The sequence below is a fragment of the Lissotriton vulgaris genome, chromosome 7 (assembly GCF_964263255.1).
Source record: "Lissotriton vulgaris chromosome 7, aLisVul1.2, whole genome shotgun sequence".
Taxonomy (NCBI): domain Eukaryota; kingdom Metazoa; phylum Chordata; class Amphibia; order Caudata; family Salamandridae; genus Lissotriton; species Lissotriton vulgaris.
Window position 1 is genome coordinate 1751711557 of NC_141695.1, and position 26488 is coordinate 1751738044.

Here is a 26488-nt window from a genome sequence, read left to right on the forward strand (position 1 = left end):
AACAAGTGGAACCACCTCAGTACCGTGCCCAGTTTCAGAAGAAAAAAGTTGCCACTTTGACAGCGAAGTATGCCCCAGACGGTGAGAAACCTCCTCCTGGACAGGAGGTGGGCGGTAATTCTCCTCGACAGCGCGGCGGAAGCTACCATAGTTCGACAGACACTACACCAGCGTCTGGAGGTGAAAGCAACTGACACTTTTATTACTGTTGAAACTGCGGACACCCGCGTAGCACCCCCTGATAGAGTTTACCACGTTGAACTTCAAATTGAAGGTGATATAAAATGCACAATAAAAGCAGTCTTTTGGGACAATTTGACTTCTTATTGCATTTTGTTAGCGGAGGTGGATTGGTCTCCCCCGTATGTCCTCGCTTCCTCTAGGGGTGAGGAGGTTATATTACCGTCTTTCTTTCAATATGTCCCTGAGAAGACCAAACAAGCTTATGCTTGGGAGTGGGCTCTGGCCTTAGCTCCTGCTTTGTATCGCAATCAGACATGTGATGCCTTTGCGATCTCAACCGCAGTATCCCATTAAACATGATGCTAAAGCATCCGTTAGTGACATTCTTACACAAATGGAATATCAGGGTGTTAGTGAATCCTGCGTGGCATCAGTGAACAATCCTCTTTTTCCGATATTGAAACCCAACAGTTCATATCGTATAGTTTTAGACTACAGACATTTGAACAGTCACAAAGCTCTGTGTTAGTGAATAACATTGTTCATAAGAAGTTCAAAATGAATTTAGATATTTCCAATGGATTTTTCAGTCACACTTTGGCTCCTGAGAGCCGTGACTTGACTGCATTAAGCGTTCTTGGCAATCAGAGACGCTATGCTAGATTGCCTATGGGGTATAAGAATATCCCCAGGATTTTTGCAGCACTCATAGTGTTGATTTTATATGAAATTGACCCAGATGCTTTCTCTTATGTCAATGATTTTTACTTGGTAGATGAATTAAATCTGCATCTCGTGCGTGGATCTCATAATTACACATTTTTCGACTTTGGGTTATAAATTTAACCTCGCGAAGTCCCATATTGCCTTTTTGCCAGTTCTTTTTCTCGGTGATAAACTGAATAATGAAGGTAGTGGTTTAGCACCCGACTTTTGGGAGAAATGGGCTCAATTAGAACCTCCTTCTACCCTCAAAAAGTTTTGCTGGGTTTCTTGAATTTTGGAAGAACTTACATTCCAGATTATGTCCAGCATATCAAACTGCTCTATGCGTTGATACAGCCCTCTTTCTCGTCTTCCAGTTGGCTTGCGGAACACACCACAGTTCTGTGGTTTTTGCAGACTGATCTGCTTGCTACTCAATTCTTGTTAACATGCGATAATACGACTAATTTGGGTGGAGAGGTGTGGTGCAGCGTCCAGGGCAGCGGACTTCGGAGCACAGGGTTCACGATTTGAACCCCAGCTCCGGGGGCAGCTCAGCTCAGCTCCATGTGACTCTGGGCAATAGCTCACTTAATTTCCATGACGGCCCCCAGCGCCTTGAGACCCATAAGGGTGAGTAATATGCGCTTTGCAAATACAGATTTAAATAAGGATTGTACCAGGGGCTTTGGTTTTCACCTACGTGACTTTTAATGAAGGGGATATGGTTCCCATAGCTTATAAATCACAGTTGCATACTCCAGCTGAAATGCGTTTTTCCTCTACCTTTAAAATGTTAACAGCAGTATAGATGGAAGTCCTGAAGGAAAGCTCTCTGACTCAGGGCAAGCGTATTTTCATGGTCTCGCCTGTGCCAGCTTCGGAAGCGGTGCCTAAGGCGAGCATGCCCAATGCTAAGACTCTGCATCCTCATTCGATACAATGGGCTAGTTCTTTGACATCGGCTGATGTCAATTTTATTTTTGATCTTTCTTTGCAGACACAAGAGTTTTTACAATACGAACACGTTCATCCTCTTACTTTGTCCTTACTCCCTCTTGATCAGTATAAATGTATCATTTAAACTGATGGATCTTCCCAACCTGCTGTTGGTACCAAACAAGCTTATTCTGCTGCGTGCGCAATTGTGGCTGGCACGATGGTGGATGGTGATTTCAAACCCTCCCTAGTTCACATACAGTCCTTTGGAGATTGTATGGCACAATTACCCGAATTATGCACATTAATGTTAGCCCTTGAGTTTGCTGATCCTGAGGTACCTACTCTTGTAGTGTGCAACTCTTTCTACTTTGTACAATCCTTTAATGATAACTTATTCTTCTGGAAACAGAATGATTAACGTGATGTTAAAGGTAGCTCAATAAAGCATAAAAAGCTTTGGGTCCGGGTGGCCACTCTTAAGGAACGTTTGCCACTCACTCGAGTAATCCACACATTGGGCCTTCAACACGTGGGAGCACACATTGTTGGTAATACTATGGCTGATGAAGCCAACAAATCTGCAGTAGCCACATGCTTAGTAGCAGCTGTTACACGATCCATAACTAAAATTGATGATGATATTTTGGCAACTATCGCTGCGACAAAAGAGGGGACAGTGTTTTCCCAGGGTTTCCCTGCTCGTTATAGTTATCACTTGACCACTGACCAAGTGCCATTTGTGACTATTCCCTCCGTTGGCGATCGATTAATTCCCAATGAGGACTGCAAGCTTTCGCATATTGTGGTTGCCCATGAAGGAATTGCTTCTGCGCATGTAGGGGTGATAGCCACAATTTCACTTTTACAGCAATGTTATTGGTGGTGCTGCTTATACCAGCAAACGCTCAAGTATGTACTTTTGTGTGACATTTGTCAACAGATTAAACCATCTACTGTCTCTCGTCCACCACACACCCAACTCTTCATTTCTAATCAACCCTTTGGTTGTGTTTATCTTGATCACTGCGGTCCATTGACCTCTGACAATGCTTTCAAATATATGTTGGTTGCAGTTGATCTGTGCACAAGATTCCTCCGGATTTGGCCACAGCGCTGTGCTGACGCTTTTACTGTTATAAAAGATGTGCATGTGTTTGTAGGAGCAAGGTTCGGCTTGTGCCTCTAAGGCTTATCGTGTTTTGATGAAATCGATGGGTGTGCAGGTGTATTTCCCGTCTCCATATCGGCCTGAGGGCAATTCTGTTGTGGAGAGGATGAACCGTGACTTACAGCACTCTTTAACAGCAAGGGTATTAGGTATGGGGCTGGTTATCTAATTTCAATGGGTTTCAACGTGCACTTAATAATCTCCCTCGAAGATCTCTCGGTGGGTGGACCCCGTATGAAGTGCTCTTTGGCATTTAGATGTTTGTACCTGACCTTGATGGTCCAGACGCTGTGGCGGCTGCCGCAGCCTTTGGCATAGATAACCACTGTGCTTTGTTATAGGATCTACAAAAGAATCGAGATGCTCTAGCAAAATTACATTTGTCTTCGCCGACGGATACAGCCCTTTTGGTCCCCGTTTCTGGCTGGCTTCCTAAAGTTGGTGATCTGGTCTCGGAAAAAGTGGCAAACAAATTTGGCCCCTCCTGCCGTGCTCCAGTCCCGGTCCTTGGTCTGAAGGGCACTCAAACTGTAATTTAACCTCTACTTCCTTGATGCAAAGATAACCGTTTCATTTCTGTGAAACATGTAAAGCTACACCATATGGCCGATTCTCAATACCATACCTAGGAGCGCTCCAAAACTGAATGTTCCACTCCAGCAAATGACTACAGTTTCTCCTGCATCTGTAATAAATGTGGAAGGGGAACTGGATTCTTCCATTGATTTCCTGTCTGTTTTGCCTTCAACTCGTGAGAAGGTAGAGAGTGAGTATTCTTCCCCACCAGTGGAACTTACAGTTGCTGTCCCAGACACTGTTCTCTATTTGCCTTCTAACAGTGGGCAGCCTCTACTGTTTCAGCTAAGCTCCAGCGGTTACTATCTTTTGACTAGGATAACTTTTCTCCGGCTACATCTTCATTGTCTTCGTTTACTGCTGTGACTCCTACTCGGATTTGTGTCTTCATCTCCTGGTTGAAGAGCACATACCTGGTTCCTCCGTGGACTTACATCTGGATTGTGTTGTCTATGGTGTTCCTTTTCACGTGGATTGGTTTTATGACTGTCTTTTTTCTTTTGATTAATAGACGCTTTTTACCTGAACGCTCTGCAGTGGAACTGGTTGACGGAGTACTGGCTCCGCATACGTCCTCACATAAAATGAAAAGAGATCAAACATTGGTTAACATTTCTGCAGTTCCGATTGCTGGCGCCATTGTGTGAGACAAAGTACCATTCGATGTATATGGTCCGACAGAGACCTTTTAAATTCTATATGTCTTCCGAGTTTCTTTGGGTGATGTGGTTTTACCTGGAATGCATTTAGTCGATTGGGATATCAGTGCTGTTAATTCTTTGTTTTCTGATTTACAATATTATACTGTTTTCAATACGGAGAATCTATATTTGAATTTGGCAAATTATGCATATCGATTATGTTACCAACATTATGGCCATCATTGTCTTCTTAAATCCAATACTCAAAGATCCCACTTTCAACTATACACCATGGGAACATTGTCCAACCCCTTCTAAAAGGTGTTCCATCACACAGAAAATTAAATTTACATATTTCACTGGTTACAATTTATCGGACCCTGCATCATATTATTTTAAATTGAATGTCCCTAGCGTGAACAAATACATGCTTGCGCAGACTAAACAAAAATTTTCTTCATCTTTTATTGAAAACTGTCACTGAAAGGTTACGATTTCTGGAAACACACTGTTGATTTAAAGTCTATTTGGGGCACTAAAGTTTGGCAAGTGCAGGGGAGTGAATCATTGCAACGTGCGTGTTTAATACCGTCCCAAATACTATTTTTAAATCAGACTGTGCAACAAACAACCTGTTTCGGTTTGGCCACCGCTAATAATTATAATGCTTCTTCTATTCTATCTTTGGCTCAGTACAAGTCGTGGAGTGTACACACTAATTATACTATTGATGACCTAACTCGGATGATACAGTTGGCTCTTTTAACTCATCAATGCTAGATCAAGGGGGTTGGGTATTGCGGCCTACTGACACAAATGCTTGTCATTTATGTTATTTGACTGTTACTAAGGGGTTTACCCATATTAGACCTGATCCTCGTTACCCTACTTTGCCTACCGTTACCATTTACTCTGTTGGCAAATCGTGTAAACTGTGGTTGGAACATTCCACATTAACATCTGTGAAACACCATCTTCCCCTTTTAACAGGTGACATTGATCTTTCTTAGTTTCTCTCAGGTCCAAAATCCCCGTGCACTAAACCTTTTGTGTATGCAGCCTATAATGAATTTTGGAAACGTTCGCAAATTGAAACAGCTTTACGCTTATGCCAAATTGATCAGTATAATTTGGATAAGGTTCTCGCAGTGGTTGATAACAGTATAAACCCACTGTCTTCTCATATTTATATTTTAGACAATATTGTTTTGTCTGTAATTGATATTGTTCAAAATGAAGTGTCTTTCTTATATCATGGTCAAAATCAGTTACGTTTACAAAATTTGAAACATGGGAGAATACTGTGAGAATACCTTATTGCTTCTGCGCTGTTTTTACCATTTAATTTGACGGACAAACAGCAAATGATATCTATGAAAGATGCAACTTACACTATGTTACACATTGAGAAACTAGAACAGTTGCCATTCACTGTAGCATAAATAGATTCAGCAGTGTGGTTAATACATAGGGTTATTTCTTTACCAATCTCACTTTTCCAATTATCGGCTTGCTTGAAACACTATCCTGTCAGTAGATATGAACCCCTCTGGAGTAGTTTCATACATGAATTGTGGTCATTGCCATTCGCTTACCGTGCAGAGAAGGAAGTTTTACTTACAGCGGAGGATTGTGACTCTACTGTTGGGTACTCCCTTGTCTGTAAACAAGTAAAACTCCATGGCGCTTGCAACGTCTCAGCACCCGATTTAGCTTCTTTTTAAAAGGGACAACAGTCCCTGCTATTATTCCATCTCTTACTTTGCTTTCTAATGGCAGTTATCTTATTCTCATCAATCAGAACTGCTGCAGTTTACAGGCAGGCATCCCGTACATAGTAACAGTTTTGCAACGCGTTACTTGTTGCAGAAATGTCCTGTTTCCCCATAACACCTGAGTGTGGATAGTACCCTGTGGCCTTCCATTCCAACATTTAAAACAGATTTCAATAAGCTAAGCAGACTCAAAGCGCTGTTGTTTCAACAAGAAGTGGCTCTCATGTCAGCTCTTGAGATCTTCGAATTGCCGGTGGCAAGGAATCTACAGAAATACAATAATTTATAAACATAAATCTCCCCCTACACTTGGGGAGATAATTCATCAAATTTGTAATGCGTCTAATGCAGCTAGCCTTGCATACTTTTTTAAAGTTGTGGGATCTGGCTTTGTTACATAATTTCAGACAATATTTGGAGTAATACCTGCTTTTATTCATTCTGTTTTTCCAGTTTACTCGGAGGGTTTCCTCTGCTGCTCCTCCTGGTGTGTGGCGTGCTGGTTCTTTTGCTGTTCCAAAATGATGCTCGATCTGTGGTACTGCCCAGTCAGGCACAGTTGCAGCTGTTCCTTGATCGGATGCAGAAACTTATTGGCTTGATTCAGTTGGGAGCTCTTACATCGGCTATTGGCTGACTTTTCGTTATGCCTTCTTCACTTGTGTGCACCCTGTGTTCTATTACATCCGGTGCCCTTTTCAGTGGGCCCTGGACATCTGCCTCTCCACAACGACACCCGCTGCCCTGGTTTCTGAACTGTTGCTGGGCCCGTTGAGGTCCCATAGGCATGGCTGTTCCGTGGGCATGCGGCTTATGTACGATTCTTCACTGGGGCCGATGGCCCGTGCACAGCACCTCTTGGATCTTAGTTTCGTCAAGACTGACAAAGGTTGCCCTGGTATGCTCCTTGCGGCTACAGGATATGATGCAAAAGAAACAATTGATGGATGGAATGCTAGACAATTTAAACATTCAGCACCAGTCACGAGGATCTGGGTTTAAACCATCATTCTTTTGCTCACCACACCACCCCACTTTGGACCAAGTCATATGCAAATCAGTCTTGACCATGTTACTTGTGGGAACAGTCCAGCCCGAACTGCCAAGCCAGGTCCTTCCTGGGCCAGAAACAAGCATCCTGGGTCTGGTTTCAGGGCATCACCCTTCATCAGCCAGGCTAGCTTGAATCCAGTGGTGTAGTCAGCACGGGACCCACATCTGGGCATACCCTTCCCACTTAGGGTGACATATGCAAAAGAAACAATCGATGGATGGAATGCTGAACAATGCATACATTCACCCACAGTCAAAAAGATCTGGGTTTAATCCTTCATTCTTTTGCTCACCACACCACCTCAAGTTTGGACCCAGTTATATGCAAATCAGGCTTGGCCCTGTTCCTTGTGGGAACAGTCCAGCCCGAACTGCCAAGCCAGGTCATCCCTGGACTGGAAACAAGCATCCTGGGACCGGTTTCAGGGCATCACCCTTCATCACACAGGCTAGCTTGAATCCAGTGGTGTAGTTAGCATGGGACCCTCGTCTGGGCATACCCTTCCCACTTAGAGTGACATATGCAAAACAAACAATTGATGACGGAATGCTGAACAATGCAAACATTCACCCCCAGTCACAAGGATCTGGGGTTAATCCATCATTCTTTTGCTCACCACACCACCCCAATTTGTTCCCAGTCATATGCAGATCAGTCTTGACCCTGTTCCTTGTGGGAACAGTCCAGCCCGAACTGCCAAGCCAGGCCCTCCCTGGACCGGAAACAAGCATCCTTGGACCGGTTTCAGGGCATCACCCTTCATCAGCCAGGCTAGCTTGAATCCAGTGGTGTAGGGAGCATGGGACCCTCGTCTGGGCATACCCTTCACACTCAGGGGGACATATGCAAAAGACAAAAATGATGGACAGAATGCTGGACAATGCAAACATTCACCCCAAGTCACAAGGATCTGGGTTTAATCCATCATTCTTTTGCTCACCACACCACCCCAGTTTGGACCCAGTAATATGCAAATCAGTCTTGGCCTTGTTCCTTGTGGGAACAGTCCAGCCCGAACTGCCAAGCCAGGTCCTCCCTGGACCCGAAATAAGCATTCTGGGACTGGTTTAAGGGCATGGCCCTGTAACAAATTGAAGTCCTTAAGTCCAGTTTATGAAACAGATTAGGTTTATTGTAGAGAAGATTCAGGTAAGGTAGATAAATAGAATAAAGTAGATCCAATAATAGAAACCCCACCAGGAGCAGATGGACTCCAGCTCAGCCTCAGTGTAACTGTCCCTGCTTTCAAGCATACACAATTGGAACACTAAGTGACATCATAGATGCCTGCTGAGGAAGTAATGAGAAACACTAAAGAAGGACAGGGAAGAAAGACAAGCAGGATGTAACACATCTTCCCCCTCGACAAAATAAAACAAGATAAGAAAACAAAAGAGAGAAGAAAAATTGATAATAGAAGATATAGCATATACACAGAAAATATTGCTGGTAAAATAAAAGAAAGCGATAGAACATCACATGGTGAACATATGAAAGAACACAGTCACCCACCAAATACAAAATCCATAAGAATGGATATGATAGATTACACGTGAACTCCTCTAAAAACATTAGAGCATTTAAAATGGTTCACATCTATGAGCAATCCACATCTTCCAACATCAAATATAGCGAACACCTGTGGTTCTACAAATCAAAAATAGCTAACACCTGTAGTTCTATACATGAGCAACCTGCGGATCTTTAAACATCGAACATATTAGTAAAAGCGGTTCACATCCTAAAGCAATTTACAGCACTAAAACCTCAAACAACTGAACACCTCTAACAATATTAGAGCACATTGTGGTTCAGCAAAATACTAAAACTCTTCAAAATATTGAAATTTCTCAAACATGGCTCATCAAAAGATGCAAGCCGTAAACACTGGAATGGAATAAAGAATGGAGCACCTCAATAAATGAGCACAAAATGTGGCTCCGTAAAGTATACATGTACACACCAATAAGTCCCAACACATGAACAAGAAAATAAATGTAACTGCAATCAAACATGCAATCTACATCGGATTTAAAAAAAAACAACAGAGCACCTCAACCAACGTTGAGCATAAGAATGGCTCCCTCCATTAAGGATACTATCTCACTGTAGTATTACTAAACACCTCAACCATTAAAGATACTATCTAACTGTAGTACTACTAAACACCTCAACCATTAAAGATACTATCTAACTGTAGTATTATCAGTTCCAGTACACACATGCAAAGTACACACATGCAACTAACATATGAGAAGTAATGCATGTCAATAAAATAAAGTGCAGTCCTTCCCAAAGAATACATATATAAAAATCCACCACCTCCCTCTGAAAACAAGTTACAATAAAGGTCTTAATTTTCCACAAAAAGATGAACATATAACACCGGTGAGCGATTTCTCACCGAGGACTTCTCACAATGGGCTTCCTTTAAACAAGTAGAAAGATTTGCAGTACAAAGCAAGACGCTGAAATTTCCTCTTTGAAAACAGATTAGAGGTTATGATTGTAAATCACCGGGACAGGAAGTTCCCAGCTGAAGACTTCATAAGCATCACCCATGCAACTTTCCTCACAGATGATAATAGTCCATGACCTCAATTAAAACTGCAAAAAATGACTCCAAAGCTGACGAAAATTCATGCGTGTGAAACAGTGAATTGTCAGTTGAGTTTTAATACCAATACATATCCGCGGCTTAAAAAGATTGGGCCAGAGTTCCTCAATGAAGTCTACAACACAGTAAAGATCAACAATAGGCAACAAAACGTCATCCAAATACCTTCGGTCTTCACGAATATCAAGTTGTCGAAGCAGGAAATATTCTCTGGTTTGAGGGCAATCTGAAATAAAATTGCCGATGACACAATGACGCTACGTTTTGTCGCGTACGTCTCATTGCGCACGCAACCTTGATGACATCAGCGGCTCCCATGGACGGAGAGAAGACAAAAAGCTCAGCGTTGTCAAGGAGATGACCACGCTCAGAAATCGTTGTGAGCGCACGACCCATTGCACGCGTAAGCTATCGTTTTTTCTTTATTTTTTAAATCGCCTCAAGAGTTGAAATGTAGAAAACATGTAAAAAATCACCACAAGGCATTAAAACTGTGTTAAAAAACTGCGGCTTCGAAACACCGCAACAGTCGCACTTTCCAAAATAAAGCTGTATAACCTTTGCCGATGTTCCCGCAGACACCGCACTCTGTGCTCTGTTCAGCAATACCAGCATTTCTCCTCCAGGGGACATGGCAAAACTGCATGTCTTTTCCCGACTGCTCACACACTTGAAGCGTCGAATACAAATGAATGTTGCACAGCTGATGACAGAAGTGTGTCTCTCTCCAAACATGACAGACATCTTCATAAGCAAATAGTTTGCACTTGAAACAGGTCTTCTTAAATTCAAATGAGGCAAGCAAAACTCTCTCTTTAAAACACAGAAACCTTTCAAATCATGCAGCAAGAATCCCAACACCCTGGGGAAACAGGCTGTCCAGATCACAGAGGACACTGGTGAGGTTAACCAGGGTGCTCTCATAAAATACCTTTTCCTCTTTGGCATGAAAAAGTTCTCCTGTTGCAGTATTTACAGTAGTATTTGCAGAAGACTTTAAGTTCCTAAGTTGCAGTAATCCATTAAATCAGTCTTCTTTCCGTACCTCGTCACCAAAATTGTAACAAATTGAAGTCCTTAAGTCCAGTATATGAAACAGATTCGGTTTATTGTAGAGAAGATTCAGGTAAGGTAGATAAATAGAATAAAGTAGATCCAATAATAGAAACCCCACTAGGAGCAGATGGACTCCAGCTCAGCCTCAGATGTAACTGTCCCTGCTTTCAAGCATACACAATTGGAACACTAAGTGACATCATAGATGCCTGCTGAGGAAGTAATGAGAAACACTAAAGAAGGACAGGGAAGAAAGACAAGCAGGATGTAACAGACCCTTCATTAGCCAGGCTAGCTTGAATCCAGTTGTGTAGTGAGCATGGGACCCACGTCTGGGCATAACTTCCCACTTAGGGTGACATATGCAGAAGAAACAATTGATGGACGGAATGCTGGACAATGCAAACATTCATCCCCAGTCACAAGGATCTTGGTTTAATCCATCTTTCTTTTGCTCACCACACCACCCCAGTTTGGACCCAGTAATTTGCAAATCAGTCTTGAGCCTGTTCCTTGTGGGAACAATCCAGACCGAACTGCCAAGCCACGTCCTCCCTGGACTGGAAACAAGCATCTTGGGACCGGTCCTAGGGTGCTTGTTTCCAGTCCAGGGAGGACCTGGCCTGGCAGTTCGGGTTGGACTGTTCCCATTGGGCGCAGTGTCAAGACTGGTTTGCATATGGCTTGGTCCAAACTGGAATGGCATGGTGAGCAAAGAAACAATGGATTTAGGCCTAGATCTCTGTACTGGAGTGAATTTATGACATTGTTCTGCACTCTGTCCATCAATTGTTCTTTTTGCATGTGTCACCCCGAATGGGACGTCCGGTGCTCTCCGTGCCACTGGAGTAAAGCTATCCTGGCTGATCAGCGCTGAAAGCCCGAAACCGGTCCTAGGATGCTTATTTCCAGTCTAGGGAGGACCTGGCCGGGCAGTTCAGGCTTGGCGGTTCCCAGTGGGTGCAGGGTCAAGACTGAGTTGCATATGGCTGGGTCCAATTTGGAATGGAATGGTGTTCAAAAAAACAATGGATTTAGTCCCAGATCTCTGTACTGGGGTGAATGTATGACATTGTTCTGCATTCTGTCCATCAATTGTTCTTTTTGCATGTGTCACCCCGAGTGGGATGGGTATTCCCAGACGTGGGTCCTGTGCTCTCAATATCACTGGAGTAAAACTGTCCTGGCTGATGAGGGCTGAAAGCCCGAAACCGGTCCTAGGATGCTTGTTGCCAGTCCAGGGAGGACCTGGCCTAGTAGTTCGGGCTGGACTGTTCCCATTGGGCGCAGGGTCAAGACTGATTTGCATATGGCTGGGTCCAAACTGGAAAGGCATGGCTAGCAAAAAAACGATGGATTTGGGCCCAGATCTCTGTACTGGAGTGATTGTATGATATTGTTCTTCATTCTGTCCATCAATTGTTGTTTTTGCATGTGTCACCCCGAGTGGGACGGGTATGCTCAGACGAGGGTTCCGTGCTCTCCATGCCACTGGAGTAAAAGCTATCCTGGCTGATGCGGGATGAAAGGCCGAAACCAGCCCTAGAATGCTTATTTCAAGTCCAGGGAAGACCTGGCCGGGCAGTTCGGCCTGGACTGTTCCCATTGGGCGCAGGGTCAAGACTGATTTGCATATAGCTGGGTCCAAACTGGAATGGCATGGTGAGCAAAAAAACGATGGATTTAGTCCCAGATCTCTGTACTGGGTTGGATGTATGACATTGTTCTGCATTCTGTCCATCAATTGTTCTTTTTGCATGTGTAATCCAGAGTGCGACGGGTATGCCCAGACGTGGGTCCGTGCTCTCCATGCCACTGGAGTAAAGCTATCCTGACTCATGAGGGTTGAAAGCCCGAAACCGGTCCTAGGATGCTTGTTTCTAGTCCAGGGAGGATCAGGCCTGGCAGTTCGGGCTGGACTGTTCCCATTGGGCGCAGGGTCAAGACTGATTTGCATATGGCTGGGGCCAAACTAGAATGGCATGGTGAACAAAAAAACGATGGATTTAGGCCCAGATCTCTGTGCTGGGGTGAATGTATGACATTGTTCTGCATTCTGTTCATCAATTGTTCTTTTTGCAGGATACAAGGAGCACGTCTGTTCCTTTATATTACTTAATTGGATGGCATCACTGTTTAATATTGATGGTTTTGACGCCTTTCTGGAGCTCATGGCATTCTACTTAACTCACAAAGTTTTTGGTCTGGAGGATATGCTGTGATTGGATATGCATTTTAAGTACTAAATTTACTTTGTCAATTTGACCTTCCATCGTGGTCCGCTATTGGCATCTTGGATCCTACTTGTCGTCTGCCGGAGGCGCTTTGGTTCTGCATACCTGTGACTTCTGTATTAGTCCAGGGCTGTCGTCCTGACCAAGGAGAGGGTGTCACGTGACCCATAGGGTCATTGTCGTCTTCCCTAAGTTAGCATGAGCACACTGCAGACTGTCCTCTGCTTTGCACACGTTACTAGATGAGCTTATTTTGCAGATGCTTCATTTGATATTTTCAGATGAGAACCCAGTGCTCTGTTCATGCTTTGTAGGTTCCTGGGAATTAGTCTGAACATTGCGAACAATGTCAAACAACAATGCTCCTTATTATTCTGTTCTGGTCAGGCCTTAGCACCTAGACAAAACATACAGATGCAGCTGTTGTTTGGGAACACGTACTTTGGTCTTACTAAAATACACGGATAGGTAGCACACACTTGGAGAGGGACCTTTCCAGGGAGAAGAGCAAGAAGGACCTAGGATGTAGAACTATCTTCTATATACTGAGATACGGGGTCTGCAGATAACACCAGAGATCTTCTAATATATAATCATCCTGCGTCTGTGCAAGGGGAGGGAGGTTAGGCTAATCTGTCTCTCACTATGACAGCTCCTTTTATGACCTACAGATTACTTGCTATTCTGACCGTATTTGTGCTATGCATTTTTCTGCTTATTGTGGCACGTATACTGCGTATTAGAGCACGTTAGTCAAAATAAATATTTTACATTTGTTTGCGTCTCTGTCAGATCATATTGTGGACAAGTACAAGAATGTGCGCGGAAAGGTGTGTCTTGTAACAGTGATTCCTGAGAGAGTCGGGAGTGTTGTGCTCTGGGGTGTCTAATCAGTTTTTCCTCTGTAAGTGAGTATGAGCAAAAGAGAGACACTATAGCTAGTTAGTCCTTGGCTCATGTTTACTAAGGTAGTCAGATGATTCAGTCCCTATATACTAAGGTCCCATAATCCTACGCAGAATGCTTGCAACACTCTCTAGGGCTCATATCTTACCATAGGGTGCAGCCTGTTAGAATACTCAGCTTGTGTCCTCTCTAGGGCACGTCTTACCTTTGGGTGCTGGCCTCTCAGAAAACTCAGTCTGTGTCCACTCTAGGGCACGTCTTTCCTTAGGACGCTACTCTCTTAGAACACTCTGCCCATGTCCTCTTAATGGCACATGTCTTACCTTAGGGTGCTGGCCTGTTAGAACAAACAGCTCGTGTCCTCTCTAGGGCACATTTCTAACCTTAGGGTACTGATCTCCTGGAACACTCAGTCCGTGTCCTCTCTAGGGCACATTTCTAACCTTAGGGTACTGGCCTCTTAGAACACTCAGTCTGCGTCCTGTCTAGGGCACATTTTTTACCTTAGAGTACTGGTCTCCTGGAACACTCAGTCCGTGTCCTCTCTAGGGCACATATCTACCTTAGCGTGCTTGTCCCTGAGAACACTGAAACCGTGTCCTCTTGTTCTGTGTGTAGGTGACCATGGCCCTGGCAGCAGTGGCAGTCGTTGCCGAAATGACAAGTGCCGTCACCCCCATGTGAAGAGGATGAGACAGCAGAGTCCTCCATTGGCTTTCTGTGAAGCCCCACAGTCCAGCAGCACTCCATCACGGCCACAGAGCGTGAGTATCTTGCAGAAGTGTGGACAGGAAGAGTTAGGTTGCTGCCTTTGTGCCTTGCGTTGCAATGTATTGTATCATGAGCATGTTTTTTTTGTACAGCACAGCATTCATCAGCAGTGGTGTCTTAGTGCTGTGCTGCTGACTCTACTTATAAACTCAGGTGATTTTTTTTTGTTTTACTTAAATTGATCAGAAACACGGCATAAAGAAAGAACAACATATTTAAAAGCTGCCCTGCCAAAGAATTAAAACATTGCATGCCCATTTGAAAGTGGTTACAATATGGAACAACTTGTGAAAAGCGTCTCCCAGTTCCTCAATGTGTATATGTATGTTCATTAGGAGGATTTTGAATACCCTTTAGCTTGCTATTGTAAGATCACTTGCAGTGATGAATAATTTCACAGTGACAGGCAGTGGTACCTTCCATAGATGCTCATGTTGTGGCAAACTGTATCTCATTGTCAGGAGACAGACTGATAATCTATGGAAGATACCAAGATTGGAAAACCACAGGGAGAGGACTGAATCTTAGTCTCCTCAGACTTCAAATACAGCATTTCCGCTATACAAAATACTTTTGTTGGGTTTAATAGACTAGACTCTCGCTCCATGTGTGATAAGAATCTAGCCCACATAAAGGGCACACATGACTGCGGACTTGTTTCTTAGTTTGCTAATGGTATTGTCATCAGGGCGGGTGCGAGGGGGCGTGGCTTGGGCGCCGATGACGGAGGCGGCGTGAGCAGCTAGCTCCGAGCCCGATTCCGCCAATAATCCTGAAAACTGCCTGGGCTACGGCTAGGATTGACTGAGCAAGTGTCGGAACGACTGCGGAAGCCTTCTCGCTCACCGGTGTGATCTCCGGTGGCTCCGGTGTGCCCCTGTATTGCAGTTTGTTCCCGGAGGTGCTGGCGACGGAGTGGCAAAATGGCGGCAGCCCGCGACTGGGGGAACTGGGAAGTGATGACTCATTTGCGCTGTGATGATGCCTGTGCCTGAATCGGGAGCGCTGAGGGACCGCAGAGCGAGACCTGTGGTGCAGCATACCTGATCAACGCTTTTGCTGGCTGAGGCGGCGAGGAGCCCTAAAATGGTGCCCGGACTGGGGGCTGCCTCCGTTGCACGGCGTCTGCAGTGTTGTTCGTAGCGGCGCCCACAGAGGGCTTGAGGTGAGGCGCTGTCCACGCAAGTTGCGGTGCCCTTTGCCCACAAAGCGCTCATGGTGGATCCTGTGGCGCGGTGGCGCTGAAACACAGAGGGAGCTGGAACGGACGACGTGCGCCCACTGAGGAGCCGGCTGGAAGACTCTGTGGCCGAGCGGGTGTTGTGCGGCGGGACGTACGCTGCGGAGCCCGTCGGAAGGACTGGGGGTCGTGTGGCAGAAGACGGACCCTTCCTGGGACCTCCGGTGAGTGGGGTGGTGCGGGCCTGATCCCGGCACTGCGGAGGTGGGGGCGGGGGCAGGCCTGTGGCGCTGCGCAGCCGGGGGCCGTGAATGCTCGACTGGTGGAGCTGAGGGGTGAGAGTACCCGGGATACCGCCTGGCAGTAGGACGCTGTGGTCTGTGAGGCCCGCCCTATTGAGCCCTGATAGCTGGAGTGGAGGAACAGCGGGGAGCGGGCAGGGGCCAGCCGGGCCATACCCTATTATTGGCTTGTGGGCAGCGATGAGAGCCTGGACATGTGGGGGTCACTGAGTGCCTTCCCGGAGGTCTGGATGCCTTAGAGGGTTCACTGGAAGAATTGGCCCAGGAGAAGAGCAGCGACTGGTGAAGGGAATGCTTGAGGGGGGAGTGCTGGAACCTACGAACTCGCCACAGGGAGCTATGATATGCCAGCGGTGTTAGAAACGATTCTGGTGGCTCACGAGCACGGCGCACAGAGCGGGGGTGTACACGTGATTTTGGGGATCTCTTGCCTCTGCGGTGAAGAAGTGTACAGTACTACTTATTGTGCAGGTGGCCTGAGTGGGGCGGTGAGCTTCAGCTGTGCGCAAACGAGTATCTATGGACATCAACAAGTGATATATTGCTCCTGCAACAGCCTGTGGCGCACTGAGAGCAGTGATTTGGGGAGGACAGCTTTTCTTTGTGGAACAGTGGACGCTCTGTCATTCAAAATGAAACCCAAAAATAAGGGGGCGGACGCGGTGGGGCAGGAAGACGCCCAGGATGACGGGGACGATGCTGAAAGCTCGGTGTCCGAAAGGAGGCTGAACAAAAGCTTAGATAAAATCCTAGAGGCTATCACAGCAACGCAGGAATCCTTGCGCAACGACATCACGCAAGTCGCGACGGGGCTGGGAATTCTAAGGGCTGACCACTCGAAACTGGTGGACAGGGTAAAAGAAACTGAACTGGTGGTTGAAGACCTGAAGCCGGCGGTGGTGACAGTAGAACGTAAGATGGAGGATGCGTTGCAACGACTGGCAACGCTGGAGAAAAAGGCCAAGGATGCTGAAAGTCAAAACCGGCGCAACAACGTAAGGGTGGTTGGCCTGCCGGAAAAAATCGAGGGCACTGACATGATAACCTATTTAGAGAATTGGTTCAGGACACAGGTTGCCCCGGAGGGCCTCTCCTCCTTCTTCACGCTCGAGAGGGCGCACAGGGTCCCGGCCAAGCCGCCCTTGCCGGGCCGCCCACCCCGACCTGTCGTGGCTAGAGTCCTTCACTACAAAGATAGAGATCTCTTGATTCAGAATGCCCGTGCAGCTGGGCCTTTTAAAGTGGAGAACGGCACTGTCACGATCTTCCCGGACTACACACAGGAGATACAGAGGCGCAGAGCCTCGTACTTGTCCGTCAAAAAAGAGCTCAGAGATGAGGGGATCCAATATTCACTGTTATTCCCTGCCAAATTACGAATCATCATGGACGGTACGACACAGTTCTTCCTGACGCCCGAGGAAGCTTGGACCTGGCTCGAATCCTATAGGGCAGGCACAGATCAAAAGGGCAGGGGAGACAGAGGCAACCTAAACCGCCAAAGATGCGCCAATCGCAATGTGTCCGTAAGAGGAACAAGAATCAACGGGCTCTACAGCTCACGCAGCTGGCTGCTGACAGGCGGGGTGCTCTGGCGGCGACGGCGGAGATAATGGGGTCCCAGAAGGAGGACTCGGTCAGGGGGTCGGAATCAGAGGACGACAGAAGACACTTGGGCACTGAACTATCAGATGAAGACAGCGCCAAGGGTCCGGAGGTGACACCCAGAACTACGGACGATCTGTAAACTGCATGGCCTTCTGGGTGAATCCCTGCCCCTGGACTGCAATTAGAGAAGCTGGAGTACCTGGTAATCTCTATGACTATTGTCGCTGTGCCATGCTACAAAGCGGGATTGCGGGGCGGGAGGCTGGGGCGGGTGCTGCCACCTGTCGGGGTCGAACCACGCTCCCATTGCCCTTAAGGCAACCTGTATCCTGCTACTGCAGGATAATTTTGTGTGCATTGTTGTGGTAGTTTGGATGGGGACTGATACCTTGCTATTAGGTCCTGTTCTGGGGGGAGGTTCATGGGTGTTCTAGGGTGTGTTCAAAGGTTAGGAGTTAATGGTTCTGGTGTGGGCTGGCAGGGTTTGGAGGAGGGGACATTGAGGGGAAGCGGCTATGGGGACATTACCTGAATTGAAATGTATCACGTAGAACGTCCTTGGGCTGCATACCATGTCCAGGCGTCATAGGGTGCATGCATATTTGGTGACCCTTCTTACCAAACAAGAGTGTATTGCGCTGCAGAAGCGCTGTCGGGGCCAGGTGTTTGGTACAGCCTACTCAGCATTTGCTAGGGGGGTCTTGATATGGGTGAGAGCGGGGATTCCCTTCCAGGTCACGAATCAGGCTATTGATCCAGAGGGCAGATATGTGGCGGTAGAAGGGAGACTGTATGGCCGAGAGGTGGTGCTCTGCAGTGTTTGTGCCCCGAACACAGACCAGTCCCAATTTTTCGACACTCTATCCGGCGCATTGGCACATTATTTGGCAGGGCCGGTAATACTGGGGGGAGACTTCAATTCGATTACTGACATCCCATTGGATAGGTCGCATCCACCATTAGTTGAGTCCCCGGTACGCAGAGTAGCGAGGCAGATGGTGGAATGGCAGGACAGATGGGAGTTGATTGACATATGGCGAGGACACCACCCTGAGGAGAGGGATTATTCTCTTTTCTGCACTCCATGAACCTCACGTTAGAATTGATACGATCTTATGCGGCCGCACAATAGCTTCCCTGGCGACGCACTCAGAATACCTGGCTAGGACCATTTCTGATCACAATCCCCAGCTGGTATCCCTTCAGTGGCAGCGGGTGAGGACCGTGATCCCCACTTGGCGATTGAACCCGGAAACGTTAGAAGATCAGGTTTTTAGCTCCAAGATTCGGGAAGGTGTTGAACACTATTTCACTGTCAATAAAGGGACGGCGTCTACTAGAGGAATAGAATGGGATGCTTTCAAGGTGGTGGTGAGGGGGATATGTATTAGTAAACACTCTGGGGAAAGGACAGTGGTTCTGACGGAGGTCAAACACGCTGAGGAGACACTGAGGAACATAGAGAAACAGAAGGTAAAGAGAGGAACGAGGCAGGGGTGTTCACTTTCACCCCTGTTATTCGCACTGGTGATTGAGCCTCTGGCTATTCTGGCTAGATCGGAGATGGCATACAGGGGCATCATGTGTGGAGGTATTCAGCAATATATTTCATTTTATGCAGACAACCTGTTGATGTTCATGAAGGACACATCTGCAGCGCTGGAGGGAGCGGTAGACATTCTTACAGAATTCGGGACGCTATCGGGTCTTAGAGTTAACTGGAACAAAACGTGTATTTTCCCGCTGCGAGCAGATATGCCCCCACCGCCAATGGTCGCAGATATGGTATGGGAGCGGTCGTGCTTCACCTATTTAGGAGTAAGGGTCTATCACGGTGCCGATGACAGGTTGGAAGGGAACATAGGACGCTGCATAAGAGCTCTGAGGAGCTGTATGGCGTTTTGGGCCACCCTCCCACTGTCAGTGGTGGGGAGAGTGGCGCTGCTCAAAATGGTGGCCTTAAAGCGACTGCTCTACTACTTCCGTACGCTACCACTGTGGATTCCGCCTAGGTTCTTTAGGGAACTGCGAACGCTCACCATTGATTTTCTATGGGGGTGCGGGAGACGATGGGTGGCGCTGGATATGCTGCGCCAGCCAAAATCGGAAGGGGGAATGGCGGTTCCTGATTTCGAACTTTACTATCTGGCAGCGCAGCTAACGATCCTTACACAGAATGTCGCAAGAGAATGTAGGGGCCCTACCCAGAATCGGGGGGCGGGGATACAGAGGCATGTCCTGTCATATATCGTCATGCAGCAACAACTTGATGTGCGGGACTTGACCCTGGAGGAAAAGACTCTGAGGTTGTGCTGGAATAGAAGCCAAAAGAGGGCAGGAGTGGCTCATCCATATGCACCTGAGATACCTCTGGGCATGCTGACAGCGTTGCCACATGGAGGGGATTGGTCCCCCCTCATGGACTGGGAGCAGATGGGGCTGCAAATGATTGGTGACCTATATGCTGATGGCGAGTTATTGCCCTTTCGAGCAGTGCAGGACCAATTCGGTCTTCCCGACGGAGGTTTCCTTTTGCATATGGCTGTGACGTCGGCGATAAGGAAACACTGGAAGACTGGGCAGTCGGAACCTCCGACCACGATGGCCTGCCAATACGTGGTAATGGCGGTGGGTACGTTCAAGGCGGTCACTTGCCTGCATTCTCGAATGCTTCACGAAGGATTAGAACCCCTCACGGCCCTAAAACAAAAATGGGAGGAGAGTGTAGGGAAGCCCATACCGGATACGACATGGGGGCATATACTGAGAAGGACGTGGAAGTGGTGTAGGAACGCTCGATTTCAGCAGGTGCACTTCTTTGTAGTGCATAGAGCTTACCTTACCCCGAGGAGGATTCGGAGGTATTTCCACGTAGCAGATGCGAAGTGTGCTGCCTGAGGTGGAGCTGGATCATATGCTATGGGACTGCCCGAAATTGGGATCGTATTGGTCTGTGGTGGGGGCGCTTCTGAACGAAGTAACAGATAGGCAGGTGGACTACGACATGGCGACCTGTCTGTTGCTCTGGTTCCCTCACACGAAGAAAACGAAAGTCACTAGTAAGTTCATTGATCTAGGTCTTATTTTAGCCCAGAGGGAAATCCCCTGGCATTGGAAATCGTCAGAGGGCCCATCTCGTAGGCGATGGGCTGCCGAATTTCATAAATGGGCCCGTAGTGAAAGTACTGTAAGACTTAGGCAGGCATCTCGTACTGCTAATGTGAAAAGTTTGGAAATGGCACGGGCATGGGAGGGACTGGTGCAAACACTGAGTGGCTGCCAAGCTAGTGAGAAGGACTAGGGAATGAGAATCTTACCTAGGACTCCATGTGATGTACTGACAGATGAGTATTGCTCCTTCAGCTCTTGTCCGATTAGGAGTAGCCCTGCATTATGCCCACACCGGCAGTAGTTGGGGGGGAGAGTGGGGAGGGGTAGATAGGGGTCCCGCTGATGGTACAGGAGATGACTGACTACTAAGTGCATAGTGTGAGGACATTTGGATGGCGTGTCTATTTGCAGTGTTTCCCTAATTAGGGATCGGCACACTGAGTTTGGCTCTTTAGGTGACACACATGTGAGGAAGTTCGTTGGCCAGGGAGGGCTACTGCAGTACGATGGCAATGTCCACAATTATCATTTGCGCGATGGGACAAGTTATTTGTTGGGGTTAGGGATTGAGTAGATATAGAAAAGCAGATCTTAGACCACCTTGCCTAGCAGATGTCATTGTTTCCTTTGCTATATTATTTTCATGGTTTCCTAGCTGTCGCCGCCCAGCCTCCGGGATGTGGGCTAAATGGCTGTATGATGCTTTCTTTACGATCTGAGTGTGATGTCTGTGGGGGGTGGCAGAGTTGGGCCAAACGATTGTATATTTTCTGAATCTGCAATAAAAACACAATTTACACAAAAAAAAAAATCAGGGCGGGTGCGAGAATGTTTCTCAGTTCATGGCTAAAAACTCACTTGTAATACATATTTACTAAAGCATGATGTGTAGCTTACTGCCGTTAGCTCATTTCCCATTTCCCACAATCATGCTGTTTTACTGATAAAACAATATAGTGTATAGAAAATAATCAGTGGAATTTGGGTTTCTGCAAAATTATTTATCATTTGCACATAACCAAGTAGTGTTCCAATTTGTGTTCATGCTCTCCCATTTTTTTCCATCACAGTTACAAAAATGTGCTTTCATAATTACTGAAATATATTTTGAAATGTTTCTATAGTCCATTTACAAGCTATTCAAATGTTGTGTGTTAGAAAAAAATCTGACATCTTATAGCCTTTCATTTCACACTCTTTGTATAGCAGGTTTGTCAGACAGTTCGCTCTATGAAATCCTCAAACTGTGCAGTCAGAGAAAGGAAAGTAAACACCAACCTCTAGAATAAAATAAGCAGCAAATTGTAAGAAGACATAAGCCGTCATTATACCTCTGTCTCCCAGAGTAAATGTGGCAAGATAAAAACAAGATTTAAAGGCATCTTTCTTGCTCTTTCACTTTCGGAGTGAACACAACACCTGTTCTTTGACAGTTCAGCAGAACGGGCCAGTATCCCTAAAAATAGCCCACCTTGATAAAATCTGACTCACCATAGTGAGTGGGCGAATAGATTTCTCAAGGCCTGATCTATGGCCTCCAGGGTACATCATCAAAGCACCCTCTGTAAATTCATAGGTAGAGTGATGCATCATAGATTGAGAATCTATTGGAGATGCCAAGACAGGGCACCACAGGAAGAGGACAGTAGCTTATTCTTCTCAGACATCCAATGCCAGTGCTGCTTCCGTGGCCCTCAGGGTCAATCATCAAGAGCATTCTTTATAGATTCACATGATGGGTTCGTAGGTATTTTGGATACATCACATGCAGAACCTCTTTCATTTAAACTCGTAAGATGTTCTGGTGGAAGGTCATGGTGCTTCTTGTGAATATAGTCCAGTGGCAATTTAAAATCCCCATACTGTGTGGATTCAGGAGCCAGGCTGCTAAGTTCAGCAATGGAATGTTGGCATGTTGGAATTGACGTGGAGTACAGGAGAGCTGATCTGCACAGCAGTTTCCTGTGTGGCAGCTTGGATAGATGTAGAAGGCCCATGAACCACCACGTAAATGGCCACTGCGGGACTATCAGGATTGGTCTGGCTTTCCAATGGTACAGTTTGATAAACACATGCAGAAGCCTATGTGACTAGTCTTATCAAAAGGGCATTCCCCGTCGACTGTGTTAGATTGTAACTAGAGATGTAGTGTGAGCATTTCTTGTTTTCTGCATCTGCGAATAAATATAGTTGTGGATTGCCTCAATCATGAAAGACGCTTTTCAGCACTTCGTGTTTGGTAACCCACTCAGAGTTTTTATGGAATGGCCTTCTGAGTGAGTCCGCTTTTGCATCCTGGATCCCTGGCAAATAACCACTGGGATGTGCAAGTCTTTTGTTCTAAGCCATTTCTAGATCGTTTGTGCTTCCAGGCATAGTGGTCTGGCACAACTCCCTCCTTGTCTTTCCAGATATTATATCGTTGTTGTGTTGTCCTTCTAAACAAGCAGGAACTTTGTCTTTAAAAATAGAAGGAATCAATATAGCACGTCTGTGGGGAGCGAGAACACCTCCAACGCTCAGTGCATGGAAGAAAGACAGGGACTGTTGGATGCTGCAAGAGAAGACAGTGTATGTGGTTGTCCCAGAAATGGGTGGCAATCTGGTCAAAATGGAATGAGTACCGCAGCAATCTGTGTGAACCTCCCTTGATCCCTTCCCTTGATGAACCATTAACGCCTTAGTGTTTTATGTATTACTACCATCTTGTGTACTATGACATCAGAAGTGGTATGTTTGTATAAGAATCTGTGGATGCAACACTGTAATAACTGAATGCCTTTGTGTAATGACCAACAAGTTTATTTTTGCAAATAAAAAGAGTTATAAAAAAAACCCAGAAGGAACAAATTCAATTCCAAGAAGTATTTGTTAGGCGCGTATATCACCCGTAGGTCTCATAGCGCCAGCAGATACTCAGAGAAGTCAGAAGAGGTGACTCGTCAGAACTAGAAAAGCCAGGTTTTAAGGGTTTTTCGGAACCACTTATGATCCGATTCCAATCTGAGATATAGAGGCGAAGTGTTCCATGTTTCAGGGGCAATTTTAGAGAACGATCAGTCCCCATTCCTTACTGTTCTGACTGTTAGTACTGTTAGGAGGTGTTTACTGGTAGAGCGAAGAGTTCTGGGCAGTTGGCATTTTATCAGCTTATTAGTGAGATATTTTGGCCCTTTGCCGTTAAGGAAAACCCTGCCGCTGCATAATGATAAGGTCCAATAATGCTATCTACCTAAAAAATGATATAAAATTCCTTTTTATATTTAAGAAAAGTGTGACTAAAACAAGCAGTAATGAATAAATCTCTGACTCAAGGAGTTTGATGTGATGTTTGGCTTAGACAGTTCCCTATGTTGCCCTATTTGATTTTTTTGGATCCATTATTGGACCTTATCATTATGCAGCTGCAGGGTTTCCCTTGTTGATTTTCTGCACTGTTTAACCCCTTAACCTGCCGCAAATCCAAACCCCAGCGGGGAACCCCCTTCTATTCCTTTGTTCCTTTCTTTTTTCCTTTGCTGTTAAGGGTCTTGTGGACTAGACTGCATAGTTTGAATTTGTTCCTTTTTTTGATGGGGAGCCAGTGTAAGGTCTTCAAACTGGGCGCGGAGGGAGTGCGGGGAGGGAGGTTTAGGACCAGCCTGACTGCAGTGTTCTGCAGGACCTGAAGTTTTGTCAAATGCTCTTCATTTATGGAGGCGAGTAGTGCATTACCATAATCTAGACGGCTAATGATTAGTCCCTGTATAAGGGGCATGCGCGAGGGAAGAGGAATCCATTTGAAGATTTTCCTGAGATTACGCATTAGCCCCTAGCTGGTACGCACTACATTGTTGATGTGGTCTGCCATGGAGAGCTTGTTATCTATTGTTATCCCCAGATTTCTTGCTGCTGACTTAGGCGGGCGGGAAGTTTCTGATGGATACTGTTAACTGCGGATTCCTCACCTTTAGAATATCCCAGTTCACCTGACTTTAACTGGAAATGTTCTTAATGGGCCTGTGTGCTGCTAGGTGGCACCATGCAAAACTGTGATGGCTTTGTTTCACCCTGGAAGTGACAGAGCTAATCTGTATATGAGCACCACCCCTGCATGCCAAAATCAATTCCTTTCGTTTCGCACCTTCAAAGACTGAATTAAGTCCTCACCTAAAACTACAGGATTCAGACTGTGCCCTGACTGTCGTAAACAGATGTCAGTGATGGACCCGCATGATGTGTGCCTTCGGTTCCTGGGACCTGGGCATCACTTCTAGTAATGAGATGTACGTTGCCAAACATTGCTTAAATCTGCTCCTAGTTGAGAGCGCGCACCTGCTCCCACTCTCGATGCCCATCCCAAGACAGATACTCTGCATGGTGGAAATCATCAGGTAAGTCAAATTTCAAGTCGAAGAGGAAATACAAGAAGGCAAAATAGGATTTGATCCCATCCTGCCACTCTCTATCAAAAGGAAAGTCACCGTGGTGTTGGAGTCCCAATCGGTCTCGCTCCTGATCACTACTGGAGGAGCCCATTCTGCAAGTGGTCGTGATCCACCCGAGTTCGCTGGGCCATTGGTGACACAAGCATGCCATTCAGGCCCAAACAGTCGGTAGGGACCTTAAGTTTGGTTCCAGCTGACGGATCCATCCTCAGCACTGTCTGAGCCCCTCAAATCCAGCTCAGCTTCTATGCTGTCTCCATTGTAGACTTTCATTGTGGCTCCAAGACCTGCATCAGTCCCGCTTTCCTCATCACCCATGCTGACGCTGTCAACACATGAAGGGTATCTAGTGTCAACTCCAATGTCTGTTCACCTACCGAACCCATTGCGATCACGACCAATGTTGTTCTTCAGTCCACTCCGGAGCACCTGTTTCCTGTACAACCTGATTCTCACAGTATAGAGCCACTACCACAGAGCTGTCCTCAGAGGCTTCATCACCATTTTGGTTCCGAATCAGACCAAAGTTTACCTCCCGGAGATGAAAATTGTGATGGTGGGGAAGATTTACCTCCAAATTATAATGATGACAGTTTATATATGGACCTACAGGAGGCTTGATACTTCTCTGATAAAGAGTTGTTAGCTACCATTTGGCCCCAGTGCTTCTTTTTCTGTGCTTGTTCAACCTGCTGCTGTGATCTTGGACCTAAAACTGACTTCTATTAAGGTTAAAACGAATGCCGTTTTAGTTTGGGTCTACTTCATCTGAGTTCTTCCTTCCAATCAACGAGCCTCTAACTGATAATGGGTTGGGCACCTGGTCTAAACCTTTCGCTTACCTACTTGTGAACATGCAGTTAACCAGACACATTGGTCCGGTGCCAGGCACCCCTGACTTTCTGATCCAGCATCTGACTATAGAAAGTCTGATGGGCCTAGCTCCCACCAGCATGATGGGCCCCAATGAATGCCCTATGACCTCCGCCCCCTCTCACCATTCAGACAGGGTTTCAGAGAGGATTGAGGCATTCAGGAAATGTGTTCTCTTCAGCTAGCTGTGCCTTGAGGTCGGTTTCCCTTCTAGGCCAATACAGATGCTCTCTGGGAATGTGGTGCTTCCTCGTCTTGTGTTGATGTGATCCCCAGGGATTTCAGATGTGTAGTCATCCCGTATGGTTATGCCTTTGGAGGGACTCCACCTATTTTCTGAAAAAGCTGACTCTGTGTAG

General features: G+C 46.3%; 1 protein-coding gene across 1 annotated transcript in view; it reads left to right on the top strand.

Moving 5' to 3' along the window:
- The window catches only part of PRR19 (proline rich 19), a 116272-nt gene that overhangs the window by 65519 nt on the left and 24265 nt on the right, over positions 1–26488 (top strand). The window contains exon 3 of the mRNA XM_086933049.1: positions 14476–14621. Coding sequence (XP_086789175.1) covers positions 14476–14621 — 146 coding nt within the window. The remainder of the gene's footprint in view (positions 1–14475; positions 14622–26488) is intronic.